This window comes from Cyanistes caeruleus, chromosome 2 (assembly GCF_971803275.1).
Source record: "Cyanistes caeruleus chromosome 2, bCyaCae1.hap1.1, whole genome shotgun sequence".
NCBI classification, from domain to species: domain Eukaryota; kingdom Metazoa; phylum Chordata; class Aves; order Passeriformes; family Paridae; genus Cyanistes; species Cyanistes caeruleus.
In genome coordinates, this window is record NC_141702.1 from 42,089,463 (window position 1) to 42,116,814 (window position 27,352).

At 32.7% G+C, this 27,352-nt stretch overlaps 1 protein-coding gene across 1 annotated transcript in view; it reads right to left on the bottom strand.

Annotated features, from left to right (window-relative positions):
- Nucleotides 1-4,184: 4,184 nt before the first annotated feature.
- Nucleotides 4,185-27,352, bottom strand: part of LOC111927280 (uncharacterized) — a 46,220-nt gene continuing 23,052 nt past the window's right edge. Inside the window, exon 3 of the mRNA XM_086876640.1 lies at nucleotides 4,185-7,546. Within this exon, the coding sequence (XP_086732766.1) occupies nucleotides 7,509-7,546 (38 nt within the window). The 3' untranslated portion in view covers nucleotides 4,185-7,508. The remainder of the gene's footprint in view (nucleotides 7,547-27,352) is intronic.

Sequence of the window (27,352 nt, forward strand, 5' to 3'; positions counted from 1 at the left end):
CCATTAAAAATTCAAATTTCTGGGGGAGGAAGGACAGGAGAAAATCAAGTGTCTTTTACTTGTGTGATAAATTGAACAGAACAAATTTGCAGTTGTTTTTACATGGGGACATCCATTAAATCTAAATTGCCTTGAGGGAGAGATTTAGGAGGCAGAGATTGCCAGGAAATCCTGGTTTAAATCTGCTGTGGGATACTGCTTTCCACGATCCTGATATACCAGACCACATCTGCTTAGTCGAAGAATCTTTCTTTGACCCCTGAATAGTCCTAAACTTACACAAGTGGCATTTCAGTAGTGTTGCTTCATAATCTCCCAGAACATGAAGAAACAGTGTTACTTATGGCATACAGGCTCTTAATCGTTAGAAGAGATATGTAAAGAAAAGAGATTATTTTATTATTCCATTAAACTAGAAATAAATATTATTTGATTTAATAGAAAAAAAATTCGAAAGATAAGTCACTTCAATGTAAGGTTATGCTTTTCAGCTTTTCTTTTCTGCTTCAGTCTCTCAGATACGTTAGCAAGAACTAGAGTGGTTCTGTACAATTAGTTAAAAATATAAATAAAGGGGCCAGAAACTGTTCTCTGGAACTGAGGTAAAATGGCCCTGACTATGTAACAACTGTCCTCATAGGGCTAGTTACCTTCTTTAAAGGTTTATTTGGAGGAGAACTAAATAAAGAAATCCCATAGACAAATGGAATAAGCTAACAAGTATTGATACTGACTGCCAGTCCGGTGCTCTTGCTGACCATCCTGTATTTCACAGTTCATAGATTTCCTGGGCTGAGGTTTTAGACACTAATGCAATCTTCATTAAAATATATATATATATATATATATTTGTAATGCATAAAGTCATTGTCTTAGAGTTCTCTTACCCAGATGGCTAAAGGTAGGATAAAGCACAGTATCTATCAGTTATATCAATTTACAGTAAAATCACCTAATTTTTCTTGAATTCTTTCCAGTTAAGATCTTCCTTTCTGTTCATGGAAACTTTGTGCTAAGACATTGATAGGCAAAAAGTGTAGTCACTTTCTTCTCCCTTCCTTCATCCAATTTCTGCCACTTTTTTTTCCATATTGCTTATTTTAAAGGTTAATCTTTATATAAGCATCTTCTCAGGATTATAGGACTTAACAAGCTGCAAAATTTCTTATTAAACTCAGGCACGGTATACCAGATGGTGAAATAAAGACTTGGAATGCCTAGAATAAGTAACACAGCTCCTGTATGTGCTGTGAGTTTTAGGAAGCCCTTTTTGGATATCTTGTTGAAGGTTGTTGTCATGCTATACAGACAGTATATTTTTTTTTTTTAAGCAGGATGGAGTGTCTAATGGCATAATTTGGTTCTTCAGCTGTGCAATGACATTTAATCAGCAGTGCTTCCCATAATAATCTCATAGAACTACACATCTTAAATGTAATTACTTATTTAAAATGCACTGCTGATCTAAAATATACAGGATAGTTTAATTAGTTGATGTGCTGTGACCACAGATATCTGCAGCTTTCTCTTTTCTAGTGAATCTCTGCATTTGTCAGATTGATGCTTGGATTCTGAAATGGATATAGATGGTTATGTAGAAAGTGAAATGAGTATCACAGAAAACATTTTCTGTTGTCGTATTCAGAATGTCATCTGAATGACTTTTGCTTTGATCCAAAGAGGCATAAAAAGGAGTTAGTAGATGGATGGCACTGAAACTTATATGAAATTTATAATGTTGTTTCCTTTAAAAAATATCTGAATTTGCCTAAATATTCTAGGTTAGTAAGTTTAAATAATAAAAGATAAATGATTTGTGATAAAATGCATGGGCACAGGGCTTAGACCCAGATAGTCTAATACCTTTTTTAAAAATGAAGAAAGTAAAAATTGCAATGCCTTGCCTAACTTCTACTTCCTAGCAGCTTGGTCTTACTCAGTAAAGATCTATGAATATATTTTGGTAAAAAAAATATATAGTGTATTATAAGGTCATGTGTCTACAAAAAGTGTACTGATAAGGTACAGTCACATGTCAAGAAATATTATTTCAAAGGCTTCTATTTCCCAGGGAAATTTTGCTTAAACGCATGCCCAATTCAGGATCTACGCTGATTATTTCTGTGTTAACAACATAGATGTGTATCTGCTTGCAGAATAAGTTGGTGTGTTCTGCATGTGTTTCTTTAATTATCATTCTAAATCAACAGAAAGAAGACAATCACTCTCTAATGCCAAGTATCACCTTACAGAGTTAGGCAGAAAAAGAAATCTGATTTGTTATACACAGAAAAATCCATGACTAAACACTCTAGAATATATTACTGGGTTTATTGCTGAATGACAAAAATAATTCTTGGATGGATGCCTAATAGAAACAGTGATGGCTTTGAAGGAATTTCCTTTCAGATACATTAAACTATGTAACTGAAAAATTGATTTGAGGATGCTGTCGATTAACAGAATAGTGCTTGCTCTGATAGTAAGGATTGCTCTGAGGAAAGATTATTTTTTTAATGTTGTATTGAACCACTCATATCAAAACTAAAGTTTGTCCATTTACATTTTGTTTTAGTATTCAGACAACTTTACAGACCTCAGAATTCTGTGGCATCTTATTCAATTAAATAATTCTGACCAATTTCACACTTCAATATAACTGAAGTATTGAAACATGCTTTGATTTGAAATGATCTGTGGTGAAATATTCTGAATGGTAGAAAATGTAGAGGTTGTCCCACCTGCTTTTGATTGTAAGGTAAATTAAATTCTAAGTATCCATGAAAAGCATTTTGTAACAATTATTTAGTTTGGTTATTATTGCATTGAATAAATTTTTGTAAACCTGAGGCTTTCAAGGCAATGTACCTTCTATGAAAATTAGGATTAATAGTCCTTCTATAAAGATCACATTTCTGATATACAAAAGAAGAGGAGTTTGTGGCTAAATAATCAGCTCTTATCACTCCAGCTGGTTGATAACTCCAACTTTCAAAACAGAGTTAATCATAAAATATAAACAATTAATTATTACAAATAAAAATCTACCTTTTGAAAACCCAAGCTGTGTGGTGCAGTTGACATGCTGGAGGGGGAATGGCTTCAAAGAGAAAGAAAGTAGATTTGGATTTGACATAATAAAAAATCCTTTACTGTGAGGCTGGTGAGGCACAGAAGCAGGTTTCCCAGAGGAGTTGTGGGTGGCCCGTTCCTGGAGGTGTCCAGGTTGGATGGGTCTTCGAGCAATCTGGTGTAGTGGAAAGTGTACCTAGCCGTGTCAATGAGGTTGTAATTAAACGACCTGTAAGGTCCTTTCCAATCCAAATGTTTCTGCAGTTCTATGGATTTAGTTTTCATAGGTTTGAAGCAAACATGAATGGAAAATATTTATATAGCATGCAAAGCCTAGTTCAAGGCATTCCTTATGGGAACAGACATAGGGGAAGAAGAATTTTCCAAATTTCTGCAACAAAGAGTTGTTCTCTAGATACGTAAATACAAAAAATGCTTCCTGAGTAGCTATGGTACCATCCACAGCAGGAAAACAACCTTTATTCTAATAAAGAAAATTACATTAATTAAGAAGATGACATGAATATCTTGGATTTGAAAATAAAATCGAGTGTTCTAGACAGTCCAGCTATTTTACAAAGTGTAGTTTGCCCATAATAACCATCATATTGTGCTAAAAAAAGGTCACCAAATAGTTTTAAATGCTGATTTTTTTCTTATGGAAAAAGAGATAGCTGTGTGAGAGAAAGAGAGCTTTCAGATGTATCCTCAGTGGAAGTTAGGATTATTTTTAATTTTATTGGAAATATATGTTTATTTTAGATGTCAGAAATAACAGTTAGTTTTCCAGTTTGTTTAAATGGACATATGTAAATAATGTCTGGTTTTTTGTTTTTATTTATCTGCCTGGTAGTGTACTGAACATTCACATATTCTAGATATCTGGGACACTACAAAAGAGCTGAATATCTCAACACATCTTAATTTTCATCAAAGCAATGGTTGACTGGGTCTACCACTTTGTTGTATGGCACAAGAGAGGGTTGTACTTACAGGGTCAAGGGAAGAAGAAAATGTTTTCCAGTGACTATGAGATATATCAGCGAATCTCTGTTGTAAAATAAGGAATCAAGAATAAAAAATTAAACCTAAAGGAGTACAGTAGAGACATGTTTTTAGGCATGTAGAATTTATTCCTTTGAGATTTTTGCATGCAGCATTTATTTCAATATTTTTACTTAACATATATATGAGCGTTATTATAATAAGCCATTATGGTATTTTTAGTATCATCTACATAGATACAGAAGGAAAATTCTGTAAATGTCAGTATGGCTTTTAGAAGAAGCTAATGTGAAGTTTTTTGGGTTTTTAAACTTTTTTTAACATTTTTTAATAGAGACTTGGCTAGGAGACAGAGAAATGCTATATATCTAAGAACCATTAGATCTTTCCTCCTGGTTGCTCCACACTTCTGCATGCTTCAGTTTTATGAGCAGGGATATGAAAGGTAACACTGATAAAATGTTGGAGGGGGCATAATTTTTTAAGAAAAAAAATTCTTTGTTTGTTTGTTTGCTTTAATTTTATCTTGCTAACTGATTGTATATTGACATCTATGCCATCATAAACGGGCATGTATAAAATATTAACTAAATGTCTTTGGATTATTGAGGGCAGTGAAACAGTTGTTTCAGATTTTTTTGTGTTGTTTATACACTTCAGAGTCAGGTATCTGTAACTTTTTGTGGATATGTATTTCACAGATTTTTAATTATGCAATGCAGTTTGAAGAACTGGTGCAGTGAGAATGGATGGAACTCCTTTTCTGTTAAAAAAAATTAAACACCCTTGGGATGTTCTGTGGAATTAATTTCAAATTGAATCTTGAAAGTAAATGAGATAAGTTCCCTACTTCTCTAGGTTATCAGAAAACTATTAACAAACTTTAGCTTTATTAAAAGAAATAATAATGGAGCTCCATTTCCACAACATTAATTTTTCAAATCTGGTTATATCATCGAATTATAAGAGCATGTAGAATTTCTTCACCTACCCCCTTCAGAGCTCATCACAATGGTACACTTTAAAACAAGAGACCTGTGGGAATAAGCTTTTATATGGTTTTGATTGGATAAGGAATTAGAAATTTGTCTTTGAAACTTCGTATTTAAAGTCAGTGTAGTCAATCTATAGCAAGTAAGTCTTGACATTGGTCTGCTGAACACTGGGAGACATACTACAGTTGAAGGTTTAATTCTGCAGACAGGAAAATTTTGGCTCTAAAATATATTTTTACTGAATCATGTGTACATTAATGTTTTCTCACTCTCTGACTGGAGTTATAATTAGCATTTTATTTAAAGAATATGATTAATTTGCTTTTATTCTTGTGATTTCTGTTATCAGTGGTATAAATTAATTGCAAAGCACTTCGTTACTATCTGATGATGGATACCATAGAGACAAATGCATAATACCTTTCTGTTATTTTTCAGGTGTTGTCTACACAAAGGGAAGTGCATTATTTAAGGTAGCTAAAGACTTTGATGGTAGAGGACCTGTCTATGCTGTAATATCTAATCTCAAACTATTTTGCATTTATGTATACATACAGTAACTTCAGAGGTTAGGGGAGAAAAAATGCTCAGGTAAGCTTTAAATTCATAGTGTTTATGTCTGTATTCCTTACTATAGCCTTCCTAAACTCATATAAAAGCATTTATATGATCAGGGAGTGGAAGTAAATGTCTTTAATTATGGGTTACTGCGTAATTAGTCCACCCCTGGGAGTACTAAACTCTGCATAGCCATATCAGAAAGCCTATGAAAATTTTTGAATGAGGCTGATTACTATAATACAGATTTAGGCTAGACTGAGTTAATTCCTACAATGTCAAATAGTATATTCTTAGAGAACATTAAATATTTTAACATCAACCATTTCAAATTTTCGGATGCCACTAAAGACAGTAATGTTCTGAAATATACAGTCTGATAATCCAACATTCACAGTTCCACTTGCTACCTCTGAACACGTAAGGAAGCCTTTCAGTAAAATGAACCCTTCCTGCACAGCAGGATGAGATTAGGTTACTACGACCAAGGGAAAACAAACATCTAAGCAGGTGTTCCTGTCTGTGAATGTCATTAATATTTTATGTTATATCTCCATTTAAATATTAAAGAAGATAGACTATGGCACTTGCAGAATTTTAGATATGGGTTTCTTAGAACAGTTTATCTTTCTCTCCAGCATTTGAATATAAAGTATCAACAATAGTAGTCTGAGCTGTGTACTCTTTGCAGCTTCAACAAAAAATATGGATTGTAGACTAAGACTTCATATCACAATGCAGTGCTAGAAAAGATTTCATAAATAATTTTTCCGTTAAAAATGTGGAGTAAATAGCTAAAATATGTTCATGTTTTATTTCTCCTTTTAGAAACACATCCAGTGTTTATTCTCTTAACTATTACTGCCAATGAAATCAGACTAGCAACATCTGAAAGAAACAAGGCAGAGTTAATAAATATTAGTCTTATTCTCTGAGATCTATGGTTAAAATCTTGCAGCTTTTCAAAGATGCTTTCTGATATTTTGATATATCATTCTGACTGTAATTTATTAATAAAAATAATGAAAGAAGTTTAGATTTTGTGAAAATTGTAAAAAAATCTCTAGAAATATTGGTGCCAGAAAACAAGAAATGGTGTCACCTATTAAATTCTTGCCCCTGGTAGTTAGGAGTTTAGAAAGATTGTCCTTCTGTAACCTAAAATAAAAACTAGGACAAAAAAAAAAAAAAATCATCTTGTTTAAGATATGAAACTTCTAATTTTACATATTTTACATATCTGGAACTGCACCATGCATTTTAATAAGTTGTAAGAGTTTGTAATCTTCATTTGTGTATATAAACACACCTGTAGCTTTGCAGAAAAAAGATAATCAACAGGGCTTCATGTAAAGACCTTGTTCATGGCAACAGAGTGCACTTTTTTCTGCTATTTTTTTTCCCCAGTTACTACCATTCTGATTTTTCAGCACCACTAGCAGTACCAATAAAAATATTACTGAATCATTGTTGTCATTTGCAGACCCCAGATTCTTTTGTTTTCTTTATACTGAGATAAAGGTAAAAGGAAAATTTAAAAATCTGTCTCAATATGTTTTTACGACGGTGTCTAATCCCACTGATCAGAAAGTTTTGATATCCTTGGCTTCTACATATTCAGCTGGAGTTGCAAAAGCTCATCATCTTTCTGAAGGTATTCGAGATAGAAAGTGAATATGCTACTTTTAGATGCTTATAATGCAGACATCTGTGCTTGTCATCATAGGTTTTTTACATACTGTATATGGAGAAAGAAAAAGACCTTAAAAGAGCAATTAATATTATATACCACGAGTCTCCACTTTAGGGTGACATGAACTGTGCTCCAAGGTGATTATTTCTCCCTGTTGACAACAAAGGTTGTGTTGAATGACTCATTCAGGGGTATTTCATCAGTTTGATCCTGTATCTAGTACCTAAATGAAGAGAAGAAAACAAGAAAAGCACAAAAGACAAGGGCAATAAAATACAGTAAAATTCTTGCACTTTAAATCTGTTGGCTGTTTGACACAATAGTCTCACCAATGCAATTTTAATAGGTTCTGTCTGTTTTTAAACACTGGTATCTTACAGTCCTAGGCATATCCAAATGAATAAAAAAGCATTTGTGAAATGTAATTGCACACAACTCAGTCTATGTTATTCAGAAGAGTATAATGTGAAATCAGTGGAGTATTGCTCAATGGAACATATTTATGCCTGGCATGGGTCTGTCTTCATGTGATGGACTTCAATCAGTTCAGAAGGAATTGAGACAATCTGATAAACATTTGTTTGAGTCAATTATATTTGTTCAACCAATCAATGACTTGGATTTATATTAAAACACATTAGGGAGCTAGGAAATAAACAAACTTGATGGACAAGCACCACTTTAAAGTATCAATGATTTCCATGTAAATTAAAATTATATAGCTGAAAGGGAAATAACTACTCTGGAGAAATATTTGGCAGCCTGCCTGTTTGTTTCAGCTATTCAGACAGCAAACAAGGGTGTCAAGGCTATTTAGAATTACATCTGTAACTTTTCTTTGATGCTGAGTGTTTGGGAATTATTAAATACTGCTTAAGGGTTGGTCTTGTGACTGAGATGAAGCTGAAACCAATGAAGTTTAGTAGCATTGAAGCTAGGAGTGTGGAAAAGCTTGAACTTTCCAATTTAATTATATAAAGAGTGTGATAGCATTTATTTCACAGCAATTCTTCTAGCTGATTTACATGGCCCTCAGGACTAGTTATTTTCCTTATCCCACTAGTCAGACTATGAAAAATGTAACCTTAACTTTTGTTGATGGTAGAAGCAAGAGACTAAGATGGAAAATTGCAATTATTGTGACTTTTTAAATCATGAAACACCCCAACTCTGTTGTAAGGGTAAGAAAAGAGAGAACAGCAAATTATAATTATTAAGTAATCAACTGTAAGCAGGGTATCATCTTGTGATCAAGGGCACTAGTTCATGTAAGTAAAAAATTCCATTTTAAAAGTAAAACCATAGAAGTGTAGTTGATGCTCCAATTTTAGTATTTTCTTTTCCTTTTTTTCCTCCTTTTTTAATGGCTGCCATGGAAAGTGAAGAGCTTAGGAGAATAAAGCAAAGCAACTATAAAAAGCACAAACAAAGCTATGTTAACATCCCCAATCCTTCGGGTACTCAATTTGATCTGTGTGTAACTTTCTTGTGTAAAAGTGAGCAGCCTAGACACAACAAGCACAAAACTTTTATAGGGTGGGTCTTTTCCTCGAGGGCTGGTCAGTTCAACAACTTTCAATGAGTTGCTTGTGGGCAACAAACTCTTTTCAGACCTTTACAGGATTCTAAAAAATATTGCTCCATAGTCTCTGAAGATATTCTTTCTCAGACTTTACTGTTCTATTAGATCCTTAGTATATTTTTATATATGTCTTTTTTGATTTTATTTTCCCAGCTAAAATTCACTATATTTTTTTTTCTCTAGATGAACACATTTATCTTGCCTTTAAGTCAGGAACGCTCTCCCCTCCCTTTGCTCCATGTAGGAGCAAGGGCTGGGCCAAGGGAAGGAGCACAGCACACATTGAATCCTGATGCTCCCTTGTGGCCTGATAACAAAACAGAACACATAGCTCATGAAAATCTGTAGATGAAACAGCAGGTACCACTTAAGAGTAATCCCCAAAGCAGGGGAAATATCTGGACTGGTGACTGACAAGAGCTCGTATCCACATTTCAAGGTCAAGGTGCAAAACCAACACTAGGTGGTTATGCAGGGGCTGTTTCAGCATGTAGACACCTCTTGAACTTTATATTTAGGGATTAGTTTAAGACTGAAAGAATTAAGTCTGAACTGTGTTCCAAAAATTGATTTTAGCATTAACTCTTGTCATTCTATCTATCACAGGCATCCATGTATAAAGTGATATCTTTTTTCTCGCTTACCGAATGTACAGCCTCAGAAAAATCCTGTAAAAAATAAGTTCTGAGCTAAAGCCATTCTTTATGGGATAAAAGTAGCTCCTTGCATCTGTTTGGGAATAATTTAATTTAATTTAACTTAATTTAGTATTCATTTCTTTATATGGCATTAGTAAAGGAGATTCTCACAGGGAGAGTAAAATTTAGTTACTTTTTTTCTACAGTATTTATTATTTCATATAAGTGTATAATGCACTTTTTTGTGTTTCTTTTCTAAGAAAAATCCCTTCTTCCATACTCCTTATGTGAGACCATTCTTACACCCCGATACTTTTGTTTTCCAGCTATCATTGTTGCATTCCTTATTTTCATATTTAATTTTTCCAATTACCTCCTCTTTTTTTCCCCATATATTGAACTTTACATTCAAAAGGAAAGGGTTTTGACACCAGTACCTCCCTTTAATCACATGAGTGTGATTAGAATGGCATGTGTAATTACATTTTTTTTCCTGGATGCTTTTTAAAGTTTATTTTAACTTTTTCGTTTGTTATATACTTCATCAATCATTTCTGGAAGAAGAAAGATAAGCCTGCTGAAGACTAGCTAGACCTTTCTGGACTATTGTAGAATATACAACAAATTAGAAAAAAAAAATTAAAAATATTTTAATAATCTATAAAGAAACAAAGAGATATGAAACAGACAGTGGCATAAAAACTGCAATGAATATAAATGGAATTATAGATGTTGCTTCACAGTTTTATCATCATGTTTTTAATGTTGAGAGCTTGCAGCAGCAACATTTATTGAAATATGCCATTCACAGTTGACCAAATACTGAAAAGGTGTAACCAAAAATCATAATACTGGAAAAATTAATACTGAGTAAGGTGGCCAGTAAGGTTCCCCTGAAAAATAAAAATTTTTCAGAGGAAATGTCTTCATCAAGTAGGAGAAAAATATTAGCAATATTGCAAAGAACTTTATTAATATTTATATTGATCAATATTTTTTTACAGAGAATTCATAAGGATAGTTACTTTACCTATGACCCAAGATTCTGTTGTCGGTGATGCAAAATGTAAAATTTTATTTATCCTTGAATTCCAGGTATTTATTTTAACACTGTCACTTCAGTGACAAAACTTGTGAAAAGAGTTGTGAAGGAAAACTGAAAGAAATGTTTTGGTTTGAGGAACACTCTAAGATGCTACTTCCATCTTAAAATTTTGGGCAGAACCTTTAATAAACAGGGTGAAAAATAAATAGCTCTTGGATTTTGCCTTCACTTTCCCTCATTTAGTGGCCATGTGCATTTTCTTTTACAGGTGTTAAACTTTGTGGCTTATCTTTGAATTTGTTTTTTGTTCCCTCTCTTCTTCACCCTACTGCATTTAAAAAAATAAATGAAATTTGGTTAGAAATCCAGTGCCCCAGTTTTCTTGTTATTGTTTAGTCTTCTGGAATCTGCTTCCACGTAACTTTTGCTAAGATTATCCTTTGCATAGATAAAGATATTTGGTGCAGTATATTTTGACCACGTGTTTTTTATTGAAACTGATGCACATTTAGTCTTGCATTCACAACCTTATTTTCTGGAGAGCTAGTGATCATTCAAGGGTAATTATTGTTACAGTTCGTCTGCTTGCTACATTTTATTTCTAAAAGAAACTCAAACACACTACAAACTGTCTTTATTTTTGCAGTTTTTCATGTAAATGATCATAGATAGCAATCATGCATTTTCACCCTGTGTTTCAGATAGTCTAATTTTGAATAAAAAACCCTTATGTGATTTTTTTGATTGTTGTCACAATTATGCCCCTGATCTCTGTCATTTTGTGAAATGTTTGCTACATTCCAGTCAAAAGCATTACTGAATGAGCTAGAGGAGGAAAAGCCAAGAAACATCTAGATTTTCTATTCAAACATGTAGTCTCTACTCTGTAATTTTGCCCAAAGTAAGGATTAATAAAAAAATCTTGAGTGTCCCAATAAAGGCAAACGCTTGTAAAAGCTGAGAAATGGGTGTTAACTCCTTGTGATCTGAGGACAAAACTGCTCTAGATCCCATTCTAAGTGACTTAAGTTCTAGGAATGCATTGAAAAGCTGGCTTTCTTCTAGGAGATTTATGATGATTATTCTAATGCTAAGACCTTCAGTGGCCTAACACACTGTATTCACTAGTCTGGAAGAAGTATCACTGCAATCTCTTCCCTTCCATGGTCCAGCTCATCTTGTTATTTCAAAGCATTAAATTCTTCTCTACTTCTATGACCCAAATTAACATAATTAACACTTTAAAATATAAAAAGTGGGTATGGAAAGTATCTGTGAGATATTGATTGCTAGAAAGAAAAAAAAAAGCTAGAAAAAGCAAAATGTAAAACAATCAAGCGTTTATTCAGAATGTATTTTTGAGAGCACTGATCAATCTGGAAAGCTGAAATATTTTTTAAAATTTATTATAAATTATAAAATGCTAAAATATAGCATTAATTTATAAATTACCAAAATGTTATTTTTCAGACATTATATATTTTTTCCCTTTTTCTAAGTATATACATTATTCATTTAATATACATGTATATGAATCTGTACAGAAGACAGAAGTATGCCATTTTATCATGTACCAAGCCTCAAACTTAATAGTCTTTTCTCAAAAAAAAAAAATTAAAACTTCATCTGACTTTATCTGCATCTTAAAGTTCAGCTGACAGGAAATTTTATTTATGGACATATGAAAGAAAAGCATTTTCTGAAGAACTGTCTATGTGTCAGCATAAGCACATTAAGAAGTCTTGTGAAATAGAATTAAAGTCACAAAGACCAATTTCAGATTGTGTTTTTCTCTTTTTCTCTGTCACTGAGGCAGAATCTCACATAATTTAATTTTCTGAACATTGGCATGACTACAAAACTAAGATAGATCAGGGGTGTTCAAATTCCTGCATAAAATCTGTTCTGCATCAAACTTCAAGTGAATGGAAATTGTCTGCAATGTACTTTGTACACATTCTTGTAGGTGTTTTAAACCATGTTAATCCTTCTTATTCTGCTCTGTGCTGGACAGGATTTCATCACTGTGCCAAGAACATAACAGGAATTAGAAAGCATAAGGAGAATGGGGAGCCCTCAGCTAACAGTTACATTTTGGATTAAAAAAAAAAAAATAATTATATTTTAGAGACATAAGGGGTTATAGGACAGAAGACAATTGATAGTGATAATTTATATTTTTTAACAATAGATGATGACAGATTTTTTTTCTGGTTTTTTATTTTTCCAGTTTTTTCTTTTTCCAGATTACTTTCCTGTTCTTGCAGTTAGAATAGCTAGTGACAGATAGCAGTTCTTGCTTTCTGAGGATATTTTCAACTTTTGCCAGACTACTTTTCACCATTTTAGGTGATAAATTACCATTACACATCCATGCTTTCACACTTATTATCTCAAGGAGCCTCCAGTTTCTGGGTACCCAGCTGTGCTTCAAATACACTGGTTGTTCCATGTAACAGCCTTTTCAGATACCTACATAGAAGCCATTTCATTTCCTCCCACAAGAACACTTTCCCAGATCGATAATTTAGCTTGGATGTTTCTCTATATAATGTACATATATTAATGTCATTGTGTCCTATATTCAGTGAGAAGGAGAATTTAGTATTTCTTGCAGAAAACACTGACTCAAATCACATTCCTGTTTAGTATTGAAACCTTAGAAAATGCCAAGGAAGAATAATATTTTTCTATTTAAGTAACACCATGAAGCACCTGACAATACACCTAAAATCTGCTTAGCAGTGGTAGATTGTAAAGTATTGCAAAAGAAGGTGGAAATTAAAAATTAGACCATAAAATATGGAGAAGTGTATCATGAAATGTGATCATAATCCAGGCAGTAATCTCTGCATACTAGAATAATATCCATATGAAATAGTAATGAGGGCTATATATATAAAAGCTATTAGAAATCCCCTTACATTTCTTTTGATAAAGACAGGGAAAGAGGTTTGGTATTTCTTTTATTTTATGATAATAAATAACTTTAAGTATATGCCAGACTTGAACAAAAAAAGTATTAAATTTCTCCTGTGTGCAGCATTGTTCAATAATCATCTGCTAAAAAGCATCTTTTTCTATCTCAGTCTCTGTCAAAGTTAAGATATTTGGCTAGATAAACTACTGGTCTGATCCATTATTGCAATTCCTATGTTCCTGTGGCTTTTTATTTCCTCTGTAACAATTACTTTGAACTGGATAATACAATTTAATGCCCACTTCCCCTGTTATTTGGAATGAATATAAGTATATTATCCTCAGTATAATAGGAAAGCCTTACAAAGAGCTTTTACTTCTGAGTAGTGAAATGATGCACTGACATTTTCAATAGTGAATAGATTTCACAACCGACACATTAATAGCCTTTAAATGGAGAAAGGTCTGGTTGTACATCTTCAAAAAGCTTCTGAACTTGAGATAAGTCTTTCCAGTAGGAAGACTTATTACTTTTTAAGATTATATACTATTAAAATTTATAAATCAGGTCCAGGTTTTCTTGTATTTGCTTTTTTTGTTTTTTTTAAAATTTGAAAACTCTGTGTCAAAGTTGATACTTAGACATATAATTAAGATGATATTTTGAAAGTACTATGCAGCTGAGGCTACTATTAAAAGTTCCACATCTTTACTTCCTCACAAGGCATAGGCTTTTCTGGGTTTTGTAAGCATAATAGTGCATAACATGCAAGATCTTATGGACAGCATTTTGGTCATGGTCCTACCTGTTTCTGAATGATATTCATTATTTTTGCTTCAGTAAATGGTGACATAAAATATTTCTGAATCATAAGATCCTATGTTTTGAGAATATTATGCCTAAAAATTAAAACCCACTCCTTTAAATTATTTTCTCCTGCAGACCTCCTGTGGACTCCTATTGGACTAATAATTTAAGTGACTAAGAATAGGTAATATAAAGAAGAATAAAAAAAACTGTATTCTCTCTAAATTTGCCCTGTGGATAAGCTCAATAGAGTTGGTATTGATGGATTATTGAAGACAGCATTTCTGCAGACCTAAGAATGATGGAAACACGGAGGTAAGACACTGTAGATGGCTTCCTCTTAAGGCTCATGCTGTTATCAGTCTAAACAAATTTATGTCTTGACCTCTGCATGCCAGTTTTATGCCTAGGTTTCAAATGCTTCTTTTAGATACTGTATATGTCAATTCTTCACCAGTAATGTGCATGAGTTCTTAGGCAATATGTGTGGCAAGAAAAAAATAATTTAAAAATTCTGAAGCATTTAATTGCCATAGAGAACTGTATCACTATCTTGACTAAATATTACATTTTTTATTCAGATAGGTCATCAAATTACATTCAAACATTAGCTTCCATCTTTCTATGATGCACATTTAAATTCAGAAATGTAGAATCTATAGCTAATATTAATCTCCTAAAATATTTAGTATCATTAAATTAAATTAAGTCTTTTTAGAAGCAGGGTAATTAAATCAAAACTTTTATGTCATGCCATTGTAGCATAACTTGCTTCTTAATAGAGAATCTTTGATAAGACTTTTGGGAATTAATTTTTAGAAAAAATCAGTAAGCATAGATCATAGATATTGTTATCCATGCATGTAAAGTATGATGTGCTAGCTATATAAAAGCAACTGTGGTAGAATAAACAAATCTGCAGTCTAGCTGTAATACAACAAGCAAGTCATACTCATATCAGGAAGAATAAATAGGAAAATACATAATATGAAATACACAGAAGGAACATCAACAAATAGGAATGAATCTTTATTTTTAATTATTTTCTCTTTTATAAAAGATAACTTTATAAAAAGGACCAAAATTGATATACTTTTTAATGGACAGTTAATGAGTAAAATTAAGCATGTTGCACGTGCTTGCAGAGATTTAAAATTCTTCCTGGCAGTAAAATTGTGAAACTAAAACAAAATTTGGTAATAACATCGCACGTGTTCCTTCACTAATAATTAATTTGAATTATTTAAGTAGGCTGTCTAGGGACAACCTTTGATGTCGAATAGATCTGCCTGAAATGTCAGCATTACTTGAATTATTACTTGTGTCCAAAAGGCCTACTATTTGAGGCAGTGAAGATCAAAACAAATTTCTGGTTTTGTTTTTTTTTCATTTAGTTTACATTATTTCAAAGAACATGTCTAATTTTGTTGAAAAAATTTGAACACATGCAGTTGAAAAGATTGTATAATTAAATTACATTTCTAAAAAGCCATTAATAGTAGTATTAATGTGAAAAGCAATTTGGTTTATAACACTTCTTACTTTCATTCCAAACTGTCCTTTCATGCATGACCAGCTCTGTTCAATAAAGTTACTATTTTGATTTTAATTTAAAAAATTGTAATACAGATATTTCTGATACTTCAGTTCTAAAAACAAATATACTCTTTTTATTGCTAACGTAGTCAAAATATGCAAAAATAGGCTTGGATTTTTTTTTTATAATGTTAAACAAAACAAGAAAAAGACATTTTGTATTTCCTGAAATCATAATCTAAGTTATACTTAATATTTGCCACCTTTTCCTCTCACCCAAGGAAAATGGAGTATTTTCTATTGAAAAAATATGAAAACATAACTTGATACTCTAATATTAATACAACTGTTAGAAACCTCATATTAACCAAACAGCGGTTCTTATGTAGTGGATGACATTTCTGATATCCTTTTTTGATAGATAAAATAATAGATTGTGTGAAAGTCTGAATCTTAACTTAAATGTCTATTTCTCTTCTGAATCCTCTCAGGCATACAATGCAAACAGAATGATAAGGGAAAACTTATTTTGTTCTAAAGATCAGGTTTTGTTAGTTTAGAAATCAATCCCAAAGTTAAAAAATCTTTCTTATCTCTTCTTCCTAAGATCTACTGTTTCCACATTTGTTAGAAATGTTTTAGGGAAAGAGATTTCCTAGTAGTACATTTAAATATTTCATGTTGATTTTAGATATAATGTTCATTTGTTTATCTATATTTTCAATTGTAGTCATAAGCTTTCTATATTTCTGGTTCTTAAGTGTTTGAATATTTCAGAATCTTCTGTGGTTCTTTTATTTTTCTGTTAATTTATAGGATTTATATTGCAAAAGAACAGTTGAATTTTAAGTAAAAAATTGTATTTCTAAGTTGAGGCTCAAAGAATTTGCAATGAAATATTTAGTTGCACTGAAATAACCCTGGATTTTGAAAACACATGTCCAAGCAAGCAAACATGAAAATATAACTCTCAAAACAGAATGGAGTACAAAAAAATGGTTGAAGCATGTAAAAAATAATTTGGCTGGCTAATATTTTCCTGTATAAGCATGTTGTGTTAAATAAAATTTAGTTTGTTAGACACAAGATGTGCTTGTTCCTGAATATTTTAACCTCTGTTTTCTGTATCTTTCACCAAAAAATTGTGGAGATATAATAAAATGTGCTGATATTCTAAAGAGAAAAATGATTTATCAAACAGATTCTGAGAGGAAGAGGTATTACAACAAATATATTTTGTAAGAAAATGCTTACTTGTTGTAGTAGAGAAAAGTATTTAGTGGACAAGACAATTAGAATGTGGTATAAGAGTAGTTTTTAACTATTGTTTCAGAGGAGAAAAAAGGTTAAAGAATACTTTAATTGGTGCAGTGTGGTGATACTTTGTGTAAACTGTATAGATGGCACAGGAGAAAGACAGGGAAAAGATTTCAAAAATACTTAAAAATTACCAAATTCTAAACCATTAATTTTGCTTTAAATTTGGGTCTTTTCTTAGTTGTAGTCCTGATCAGTAGCAAGACTACAGTGTCTGTAAGTGAGGAGTTGCGTCTTCATGGCACTGTAGCCCTGATAAATACTCCTAAGATGACATAGATGGCATTTTCAACAGTTCATAAATATATAAAAAGTAGTGTATTTCCTATGGTTGGACCTTAATATATAATATAATTTAAATTCTGCAATATTATGAGCCATTTCTCAAGTAAATACCTGTGTGTATTTCTAACATAATGATTTACTGATATCCTAAATACCAGATACCATGAGAAGTGTATTGTAGATTTCAGCACAGAGCTTTTCATTTTGTATACATTTCTTGCCTTTCTATTAATATGCCAATAAAAAAAAGGTGTTTATTACTCTTGAGCTGAATACAACACTCTTATTGAAAAGAAGGAAAAATAACAACTTTTTTTTTCTGGAGATTAGGATAAGTTTTATTGGAATATTGAAACCATCAGAAGACACAGAGAAAAGAATTTCTTCTCTATACAATAAGCAACCTATATGCAATGCTTTTGAAATAAAATTGATGTGTACTTGACCTCCCATAGCTTATATTCCTTGAATCAAGTTTTAAGGAGCAGTTTCAATACATATTTCAGCTATATAAGAAAATAAAAAGTGTGAAACAAACTAAAGAGAGAAACTTGGTACTGACAAAAAAAAGTCATGGCACCAGCAAAATTAGTGTCCAGCTATAACAAATCACTAAGTGCAACTTCAGCTGGAGTTGATATGACTTACAACACAGCCTTCATTAATATTAAAATAGCAAACAGCTCATTAACCTTTCCTTAGTCCCAGAGCAGCACCACTGAACACCTGCTAGTGTTCTGGTCCTATGATAGCAAAGAAAATTGGGTTTCCTTCACGGGGATATCCTGAAAAAGATCCTTACCTGTGGTTGTAGAAACATTATGAAAATCATGCACATTGTTATTTTCCATAAAATTATCAAAATGTAAAAAGAAGACTTATGACTATTTTCATCTTAGGCCAGACAGGGTCTTTTTGTCATATTCTGCTAGTGATCCTACTATTATACACCATAACTGACCCATTTGCCCCACAAGATATGTAAGAAACATAATGCTTATGATAACAATACTGACTTCTAACAATAGCAATGTTCCTTGACTCTTAGAAGTCTTCTAAGACCAAAGAAAAATAAAGAGATATTATGATGATCTGTATAAAACCAACTATTTAATTTCTTAGTCAATAACTTCCATAGCAAGGCCAAGTGACTTGAAATGCCAAGGAATGTCATATAGAGGTCAGACAGAAGACTGAGAATTCCTTCTAGCTTAAAATCTCTTAGTTTATGAACCTGTTGTGGAATTCATGAGGATCTTTGAAAAAGGTAAAACATAACTACAGAAAATAATGTTGAGAAAGTTTACCATCAACTTCTCCCAGAAGGGTTGGTTTCAGGGTTGACGTATGAACTTTATTCACCCAAGAAAGACTGCTTCAAACACTGGGGCAGATTTATCTGAGCTCAAAAAATTCAAGAATTTTAAGAAAGGAGAATAATTGACCAAACCTCTGAATGTAGACATAGCAGTGATGTTTTCTATTCTTTCCATTCATTTAACTGACAGTTTTAGTATTTATAGATTTCTAAATTAGTCAATTACTTAGAGACATTATATTTGACTTTTACTCACTAGCTTTTAATCAACAATTCTGCAGATGCAAATGCCTTTTCTTTGATTTAATAAAATAATTTTTGTCACAGAGGTTATCCTTAGCAGAAATTAGACTATGAAGAGAAAAGAAAAAAATGTTAAGATATTTATTTAGCACTAAGGGCAAAACATAGTACCTCTGAAAGCCACCTACTTTTAAAGAACAGATGAGTAATTTTCCTGCTAAGAAAATCCATACCCCTTCAGGTTACATGCTATGTAACATATTGAGAGATCACAGAACGAACTTTTGGGATGGTCTTGTAACTATAAAAATCTCAGGGTTTTGTCAAGCTTGTGTATCTGATTAATGTTGCCTGCATGAGGTTATAGGCAGCCTGAAATCACAAACTTTTTTAACCTTTGAGTAAACACAATCGATGGGCTAGGGTGAACAATGAAAACAAAAGATAAAAATGTTAGTTGTCCCTGCAGCTCAGTGTTTTTGTTTTTTTTTTTCTAATGTTTCTTTTTCTGCTCTTAAAATGCAAACCCTTTGGGCTACATTTAAAAAAAATACTTTTTAGGAGATTTTCAGTCTTTCTCACACACCCAATGTTGTGTCACCTAACTACAGTATAGAATTTAGGGGTAATCCCATACTAAAGTAATATAATAGCTAGAGGACCTTTGGATCTCAATTGGTCTAATCAGACAATGTTATTCTTGTAAGGAAAAAGATTGTTGATTTCAAGAAGATGTAGAATTGCCCTTGAAGATATAAGAATTATTTTGCCTCCTGTTAAATTCCATTCAAAAGCTGAAAATAAATAGGTATGTGTATCTTCTTTTGACTAAGAAAAATTAGCCAAAGAATACCTTATTTAATATGTACGTATACATATATATATAAAGTTGGAAAATGAAAACAATAAGATAATACAGATTTTTATCATTAGATTTGAAGAGCTCCAGGGTTGAAATGAAAATTCAGAAAGATTAAATATCTGGAACTTAAGTAAAGGATCCCTGGTGTAGTTCAGACATATATTTACAAAACCACATTCGCCGCAGTTGCTCAGCTATGCAAGCAAATAAGATGAGCTTAGGGGATTTGCAGCTTTCTAATGTCCTTATCAAAACTGCTTAATCAAAAGCCCTTAAGTAATTTATCTCTACTTTCTGTGCTGAGTGCTCTAAACACATGCTAGAAAAGTGGATTAATGAAAAACTGATTACTTTTTTTTTTATTTCTGACATAAATTTATTTAAAGTTCTCTTCTAAAAAGATGTTTTCCATTGTCTATTAGTGGTTATTTCTGACCTATCGTTTGCTCTGGTTTAGAACAAAATACACAAGCAAAAAGAATCCTTATCCTAAGACACTTCAAACCCAAAGCCCCAGTGCTATAAAAAAAGGTTCACCATTGATTCATAGACCTGTGTAAACACAAACTTAAGCTAAGCAAAAGGATTAAATAAATCTCAATCTCTCATACTTTGCAATTCTGTTTGGATTTAAGACTATGGCCTACTGAGAAAATTTCCATTAAAAAATTGAAATAAAAATAACTAAAATATTTCGACCTTTTAATTTTAACTATTTAAACTCTCCCCCACAAAAAAAAACCAAAACAAACCAACCCAAAGCCTCAAACAAAACAGCCCAAATATATCTCTTCTTGTGATATTTAAGGAAGACTTCAGCTTCAACTTTAGCAGAAGTGAGTTTGTCAGGTATTTAGTAACAGGTTTACTCATTTTTTTCTGTCCCTCTAATTTTAGATTTTTATTTTATAATCTTAGAAATACCTACCAATATGAGACCTTCATGTAAGTTTTTCCCCAAAGTTTTTAACAGCTATTTTGCAACACATGATGCCTACAAAGCACATGTTCCATGTGTGCTTTGTCTGAGGCAACATGCACTCCTTGATTCTTAATGAAAGAATTTTGTTTAGTGTGTGAAGATGAAAGATCACAAAGGTGTTATTTTTTAAATTGTTTATCAGATGCAGTGTTAGTGCAAATAACAAAAGTGTCATAAAATCTTTGATAGTGAGGCTATAGTATTTCTTGTTCTTCTTCCCTTTTTTCCTCTTTCCTTTCCCTTTCCCCCCCATCCCTCATTCCTTCCTTTTGTCCCTCATTCACCTTCCTTTCTTTCCTCCCTCTTTTCCCTCTCAGTTAAAGATCACAATTGCACTATAGTGCTTGTATACAGAACAAATACTTTTAAGCTAACAACAAAAAATCAAAGACTAGTGCATACCTAAATATATATTTCTTTTCAGCATCTTCTAAATTAGAGCAGCTGTTATGAAGTTCACCAGATGTTGTAGTGTTTTCCTATTTACATACACCTTTTTTATAAAATGAATTTTAATCTAATCCAGAATCATTGTCTTGCAGAATTTAAATAAATCAGAAATGGAGGCTCAAATTACAATGTTTTTGTTTCTCACTTTAAGTGAAATTCTGAAGTAAGAATTCAGCTGGATTAAATAAAGTGTATGCAACCAGATGTGAAAACTGTAGTGAATTTAGTGAAGTTCAGCACCATAGTCCTCTATAGCTGAACAGAACATAAATTGCAATCATCAGCAGTTTGAGTCATCTGAAGGGATCAAAACATAAAAGTCTTAAAGTCTGTTAGGTAAGTTGAAAAAAAATAGCTTGACTGTATTTTGAGACCAAATAAAGTGATTGAGAATGCTGGCTATCAGACAGGTACAGGTTTATATTGAGTTGTTCTAGACATACACATTGAAAATTTATACTACAGAGGAGATTTTAAGGTCATGCATAAATGTCTTAAAAATCATTAAATTAATGTCCAGTATGTGTATATTCACTAGATACATATTTATGCAATTATTTTTATTACTCCCAGAAGAATTCAGTTTAGTGGTTCTTTGAGTAAGATATTTTCACACTTTGTTCTGAAATAAAAGCCTTGAAAAATTCAGTGGGATAAGACTCAGAGATAATAATTTCTGACATCTAGGAAATCTCTCTTGAAGTGATATATTCATTACAAATTTCCAAAGATTCAATTCTTTATTAATTTGTGTACATTTCCAGAAGGACAGCAAAGGGGATTTTATTGAAAGGACACTGCACAAAAGTTAAATTAGAAACAGCCCAAAACTAGTACTTTACATAGAGACAATGTCCAAAAAATTTTTTGCCAGAAGATTCTATATTTTTCCCCTCTGTTCTAGAAAATAGAAAATAATTTTTATTTCTATTTTCAAGAAATTATTTAAATATACATTCATGATAGATTAATTTTTCTCTAATGCCAAATATTTCCAAAGTTATGATCAATAAAAATCTGTCTTATAATGAAAAGTACTGATTAGATTAAGCTTGAAGTTAGACTGACACACGTCTTTTACTAGAATTCGTTCAGAATAATTACATAAAAATTACCAAGACAATATTACAATTACTAAAGGAGCAATCAAGAAGTGAAGTTTATTTTACTTTTGGAAAGAAAGCGATTTACTTTCATGAACTACTCAGCACCTCAGAAGCACAGAATCACGGCATATGTTGAGTTGGCAGGGACTCACAAGGACCCTTGAGTCCAGCTCCCAGACCCACATAGCACCATCCCCAAGAGTCACACCCTGTGCCTGAGAGCATTGTTCAAACACTCCTTCAACTCAGAGGCACTTGCTGCCACTTCCCTGTATCCACCCATGCCCAGACCCTCTCTGGGTGAAGAATGCTTTTCCAATATCCAACCTCACCCAACCCCACACAACTTCAGGCCTTTCCCTCAGGTCATGTTGTTGCTCACCAGAGAGAAGAGATCAGCACCTGCCCCTCCTCTTCCTCCCACAAAGAATTTGTAGACTTCAATGAGGTCTCACCTCAGCCTCCTCCTCTCAAGACAGAAAAGACCAAGTGACCTCATCTGCTCCTCATATGACTTCCCCTCAAGGCACTTCACTATCTTCATAGCCCTCTTTTGAACACTCCCTAATAGCTTAATAACTTTCTTATATTGTCCAATGAGCTCAACCCAAAATATAGAAAATTCCACTTAAAGACAAGAATTCTTTTTTCTTTTTCTTTATTTTTTTTTTCTTTTTACTGTGAGAATGTTTGAAACAGCTGCCCAGAGGGTCTGTGAGGTTTCTGCTCTTGGAGTACTCAAAACATAACTGGCAATAGCCCTGGACAAACTACTTTAGCTGGTTCTGCTTCAAAAGGGAAGCGGGACAACACAGCCTTCAGAGATCCTTTCCATTCTCATTCTCAGCAATTCTTTGATTCTCTGAAAGTTTCTACGGTTTTTTAGCTCTGTAGTTTTAATGCTGGAAGAACTTCACGCCTGAAACCAATTATCATGATGCTTTGTGATACAAGTAGGTAGCCCATATGGTTTGTTTACTGCCTTTTTCAATGTACATTTGTTCTGAGTTGACATTGTAACTATCAAGTGTTCATCATGTATTGTTGTCTCTAATATTCAAAATTATTTTACTAGGTTTTTGTAAGTCCTTTGTTACATGACACTATTTCAAACAGATTATAAGGATGTATAGGTCATTGGATTCATTAGCTATTCTGATTAACCAGTTCTGTTCTATTTTGTCATTGCAATGAAAGAGATTTTAAAATAAGTTATTTCCAGAAACCACTAATAAGAAGCTGTGTCTGCTTATTTCCTGTGTCTGCTTATTGTCTGTTTTATTTCCCAAATAAAACACCATTTGTCTTCATAACTTTTTCTTTCTGTCTTTTCTTGATTCTGTTTCTGTACTTCTTCTCACACGTGGATTTCTCAGTCTCCTCTGGGCCGAGCTCCTTTGGAATATTCCCTCACGGGGAGTTCCGCTTATCGCAGTTCTCCGAGTCAGGAAGAAAACTCCAAAGCTTGTTAGGATCTTGTTTCTCATGTTTATTAGGATGTTATCACAAAACTTGGCAGGTCCTCCCCAGACCCTTTGGCACAAGTTCAAATCATTATTACCTTTGCCTCACTTTGGCTCTGAAGGGACAAAATGGCCCCCAACTGTGCAGCCTTTTTATCTTTTTGCTTATCCAATTAACATTAGACACGTATATTATGTTTCTTAATGACCAATGACCCAACACTTGTGTCCTGCACTGGGACATCTTCTATCCAGTCACCCACTACTATCCAAAAACCTCTAGAAGAAGAAAATGAAGAAGAAAGAAGGAAAAGAGACAACACCCTAAATCCTCCATCTTGTCTTCTGCTCTCTAAACCAGTTTAAACTCCAAACTAACTTTTTCACCCAGTGGCTTAAGAAAACTTTCTAATCTACACACTCACACTTTTAGCTTTTGTATCTAACTTTAACAATTGTTTTCATGTATCACCATGAAAACATGCCTATAAATTTCATGTTATATAAAATTCAGTGTTCTCCTGGATCTCAGGGCTAGGCACCAGAGACAAGGGCAAACACTCTGTGTCTCAGACTCCAACATATATGACCAAATATCAGCTTGTGATAATGTTTTCCTTAGCTATTCTCCTCTTTTACTGAACAGTAACTCAGAATCTGAGTCTGCATAAGATTGTTTTGAGATATAATGTATTGATAGACCACAGGAACTTGAAGAATCAGAGGCACACACCTGAGACCTCACAGCAACATCTGAATAAGATGTTTTTTCTTATGTATGTCTACACATTCGTGTTCCCATCATGAGTGGCTAGTTTAATAAAAAAAAAAAAAAAAAGGAGCCAAGTGGGAGCACCCTTAGATTTGTGCAATGCATTTCTAGAGTTCTCTTCCATTGTGTTTAATGATATATGTCTTACTAAACTCCTTAGTTTTTAATACTAGAGTTTTCATATAGATGTAGAAATACATTAAACTGCTCAGTTCTTCATAAGATTTTTGACTAAAGTTTGTGGTGGTTTGTATCTTTTAACATTATCATTTATTTTTAGTATTATGCTTATTTAAGGAATGTAACATCACATATTTTTATTTACACTCCTGTGACACAACTAAAAGGTGCTCCCCTTCCTCAGGCATTTATTGACCACTTCTAACCTAATATTTTATGTTCTTGCTGTCACATCTTGGGTGAATCAGGAAGACAGAGTGAGATCAAGTATACAGAGACATATAAGACACTCTGTGACAGACTCCACTTTACTCCAAGAGATGAAATGAACAGCTGGAAGAAGATAAAGGGTGGCTAAAATGAAAGACTTGCTTCTTGCAATAACAACTTTTAATACATAATGTCTTTCCAGCAAGGGGAAAGTGTAAGAAGGGCATCCCTCATGTGGATACAAAAGAGCTGACTAGGTAACCTCTTATGGAAAGGTTTTCCCTGCCACTTTCCAGGAATGGCCTCTAAGGACTGAATAGTTTTTATTTAACTAAATATAATGCCACTTCACAAGAGTAACAACACATAATCTAATTCTTTTTCCTTCTCATTACAGTGAACTTTGCATATGTATTGGTGGCTCTGAAAAGAGTATGCCACAAATTAATGTCCCGATTGACTTGCTATTTGTGACCTTGCAAAATAAAAGTCAAAGCTGACTTAAAGTCTTGGTTTTGGAAATCTAGAGTCTGAAAGATAAGAAAATCTACCATTTAATAAGAGGACAATGAAGAATATTAATAATATTTGACAGTGACAAAGAAAAATGTCATTAAGATAATTAACCATATATAGGGTCTATAAATAAATCATAGAGATTTACCAAAAAAAAGCCAAAACACAACCAAATGTTGTGATCTAGAAACTTGAAAGCTGAAAAATTAAAGAAAACAATACATACTTTGGGTTTATTTCTTTATTGCTATATTTTTCTCTCCCTTTTGGGACCTACATATAGATAGTGATTTCAGTACTTTTTATGTTGTTGGTGGTTGTTTGTTTGTTATGGCTATATATAGTAACTATTTATTTCTTAGCTATTTTGAAATTATGCTGTTAATGTGAGGTGACAATATGATCTAATGTCTGAATTCTATATTTTTTTTAATGACAGAGCATGATGAAGCCTGAAAGCCCTTAAGTGATATTTCTTTGCCAAAATTCCAACATTGACAAGTGATTTAGCTGCAATTGAATCATGGCTTGGAACAAGAAGCAGAAATACAGAAAAATAGTTGAAAGATGTTGATGATTTCTGTGACTTTTAGCTGATTACAGCTGTTTTGAAATGACAAGAAACATCCAGAGCTTTTAATGAGTTTCTATATAAGGGGTAGCACTGAATTCACATTAGAATGAGGAGGCAAATGATTGCAAATAATGGTATCTGTGTCATAAGTCATTGTTCTCTCTAACAAGCAAGTAGCATATAATCACTCCATGAATTTTTCAAGAGGTCTTCAGATGCCATATGCGTTGTTGGAGTAATTCAGACACATGGGCAATACCAAGAAGAGAGCTAAATCCATAAGTAGCTATTTCAGCAGACAATAAGTTTATATAAAGCTTTGAGTCAGTGGACATTATATTTCTCACATCTGAAGTGAACAATATGTATTTCCCTTGATGACTGCTATTTAGACATAGCATAAATTACCAATACTTCTCAACCTTCTTTCTGGAAACCACTCCCTTCATCTTATCCTCAGATCTTCCAGATTTTTGAAAACATTCTGCTAAATAAATGAGGAAAAAAAACAAATTGTGGTTTCTTGGTTTTAGTTTGGTTTAGTTTGGTTTGTTGGTTGGTTGGTTTTGGTTTTTTGGAGGGAAATGCATAAATGTTGTCCTCAAATTTATAAAACTTACCAAAGCCTTTTAAAATTGACAGAATACTGTGTAAGTGCCAAAAATCAGATATTCAGTACATAGTATTTATCTGATTCTGAAACAGATTTGTATGCAAATACCTGCCTAAGCTGAATTTACAGATTTCCTCACAAATGTAAATTAGCAGGTTTTGTGGGAAAAAAAACCTCACAAAAAACCAAAAATCAAACCACAAACCAAACAATAGAACCATGCACTAAAATTAATTTTAATAAAACTGCAAAAATTTTAGCATAATTTGAAGTGCTTGACAATAAATTTAATGATTCAGCATATTTTGAGAAAATCTCTAATGGTTATTTGATTCCAAAGTGAACTTGTGGCAGATATTTAATGAATAAGCAATACATTAGGTGAATTTATGGCCTTAGATAGGTGAAAGCAAACAATATGTGAGGATTAAATATAAAGAAATAAAAAGATACCTCCCTTGGCTTTCTTGAGCAAACTGACAGTGTTAAAAACAAATAATTTCAAATAAAAAAGCTGTGACTAAACTGTATTTTGAAATCTATGTTGTATAGGAAAAACTTATAATATTTTTAATTTAGCATACTACTATGATTTTGATATATATCTATA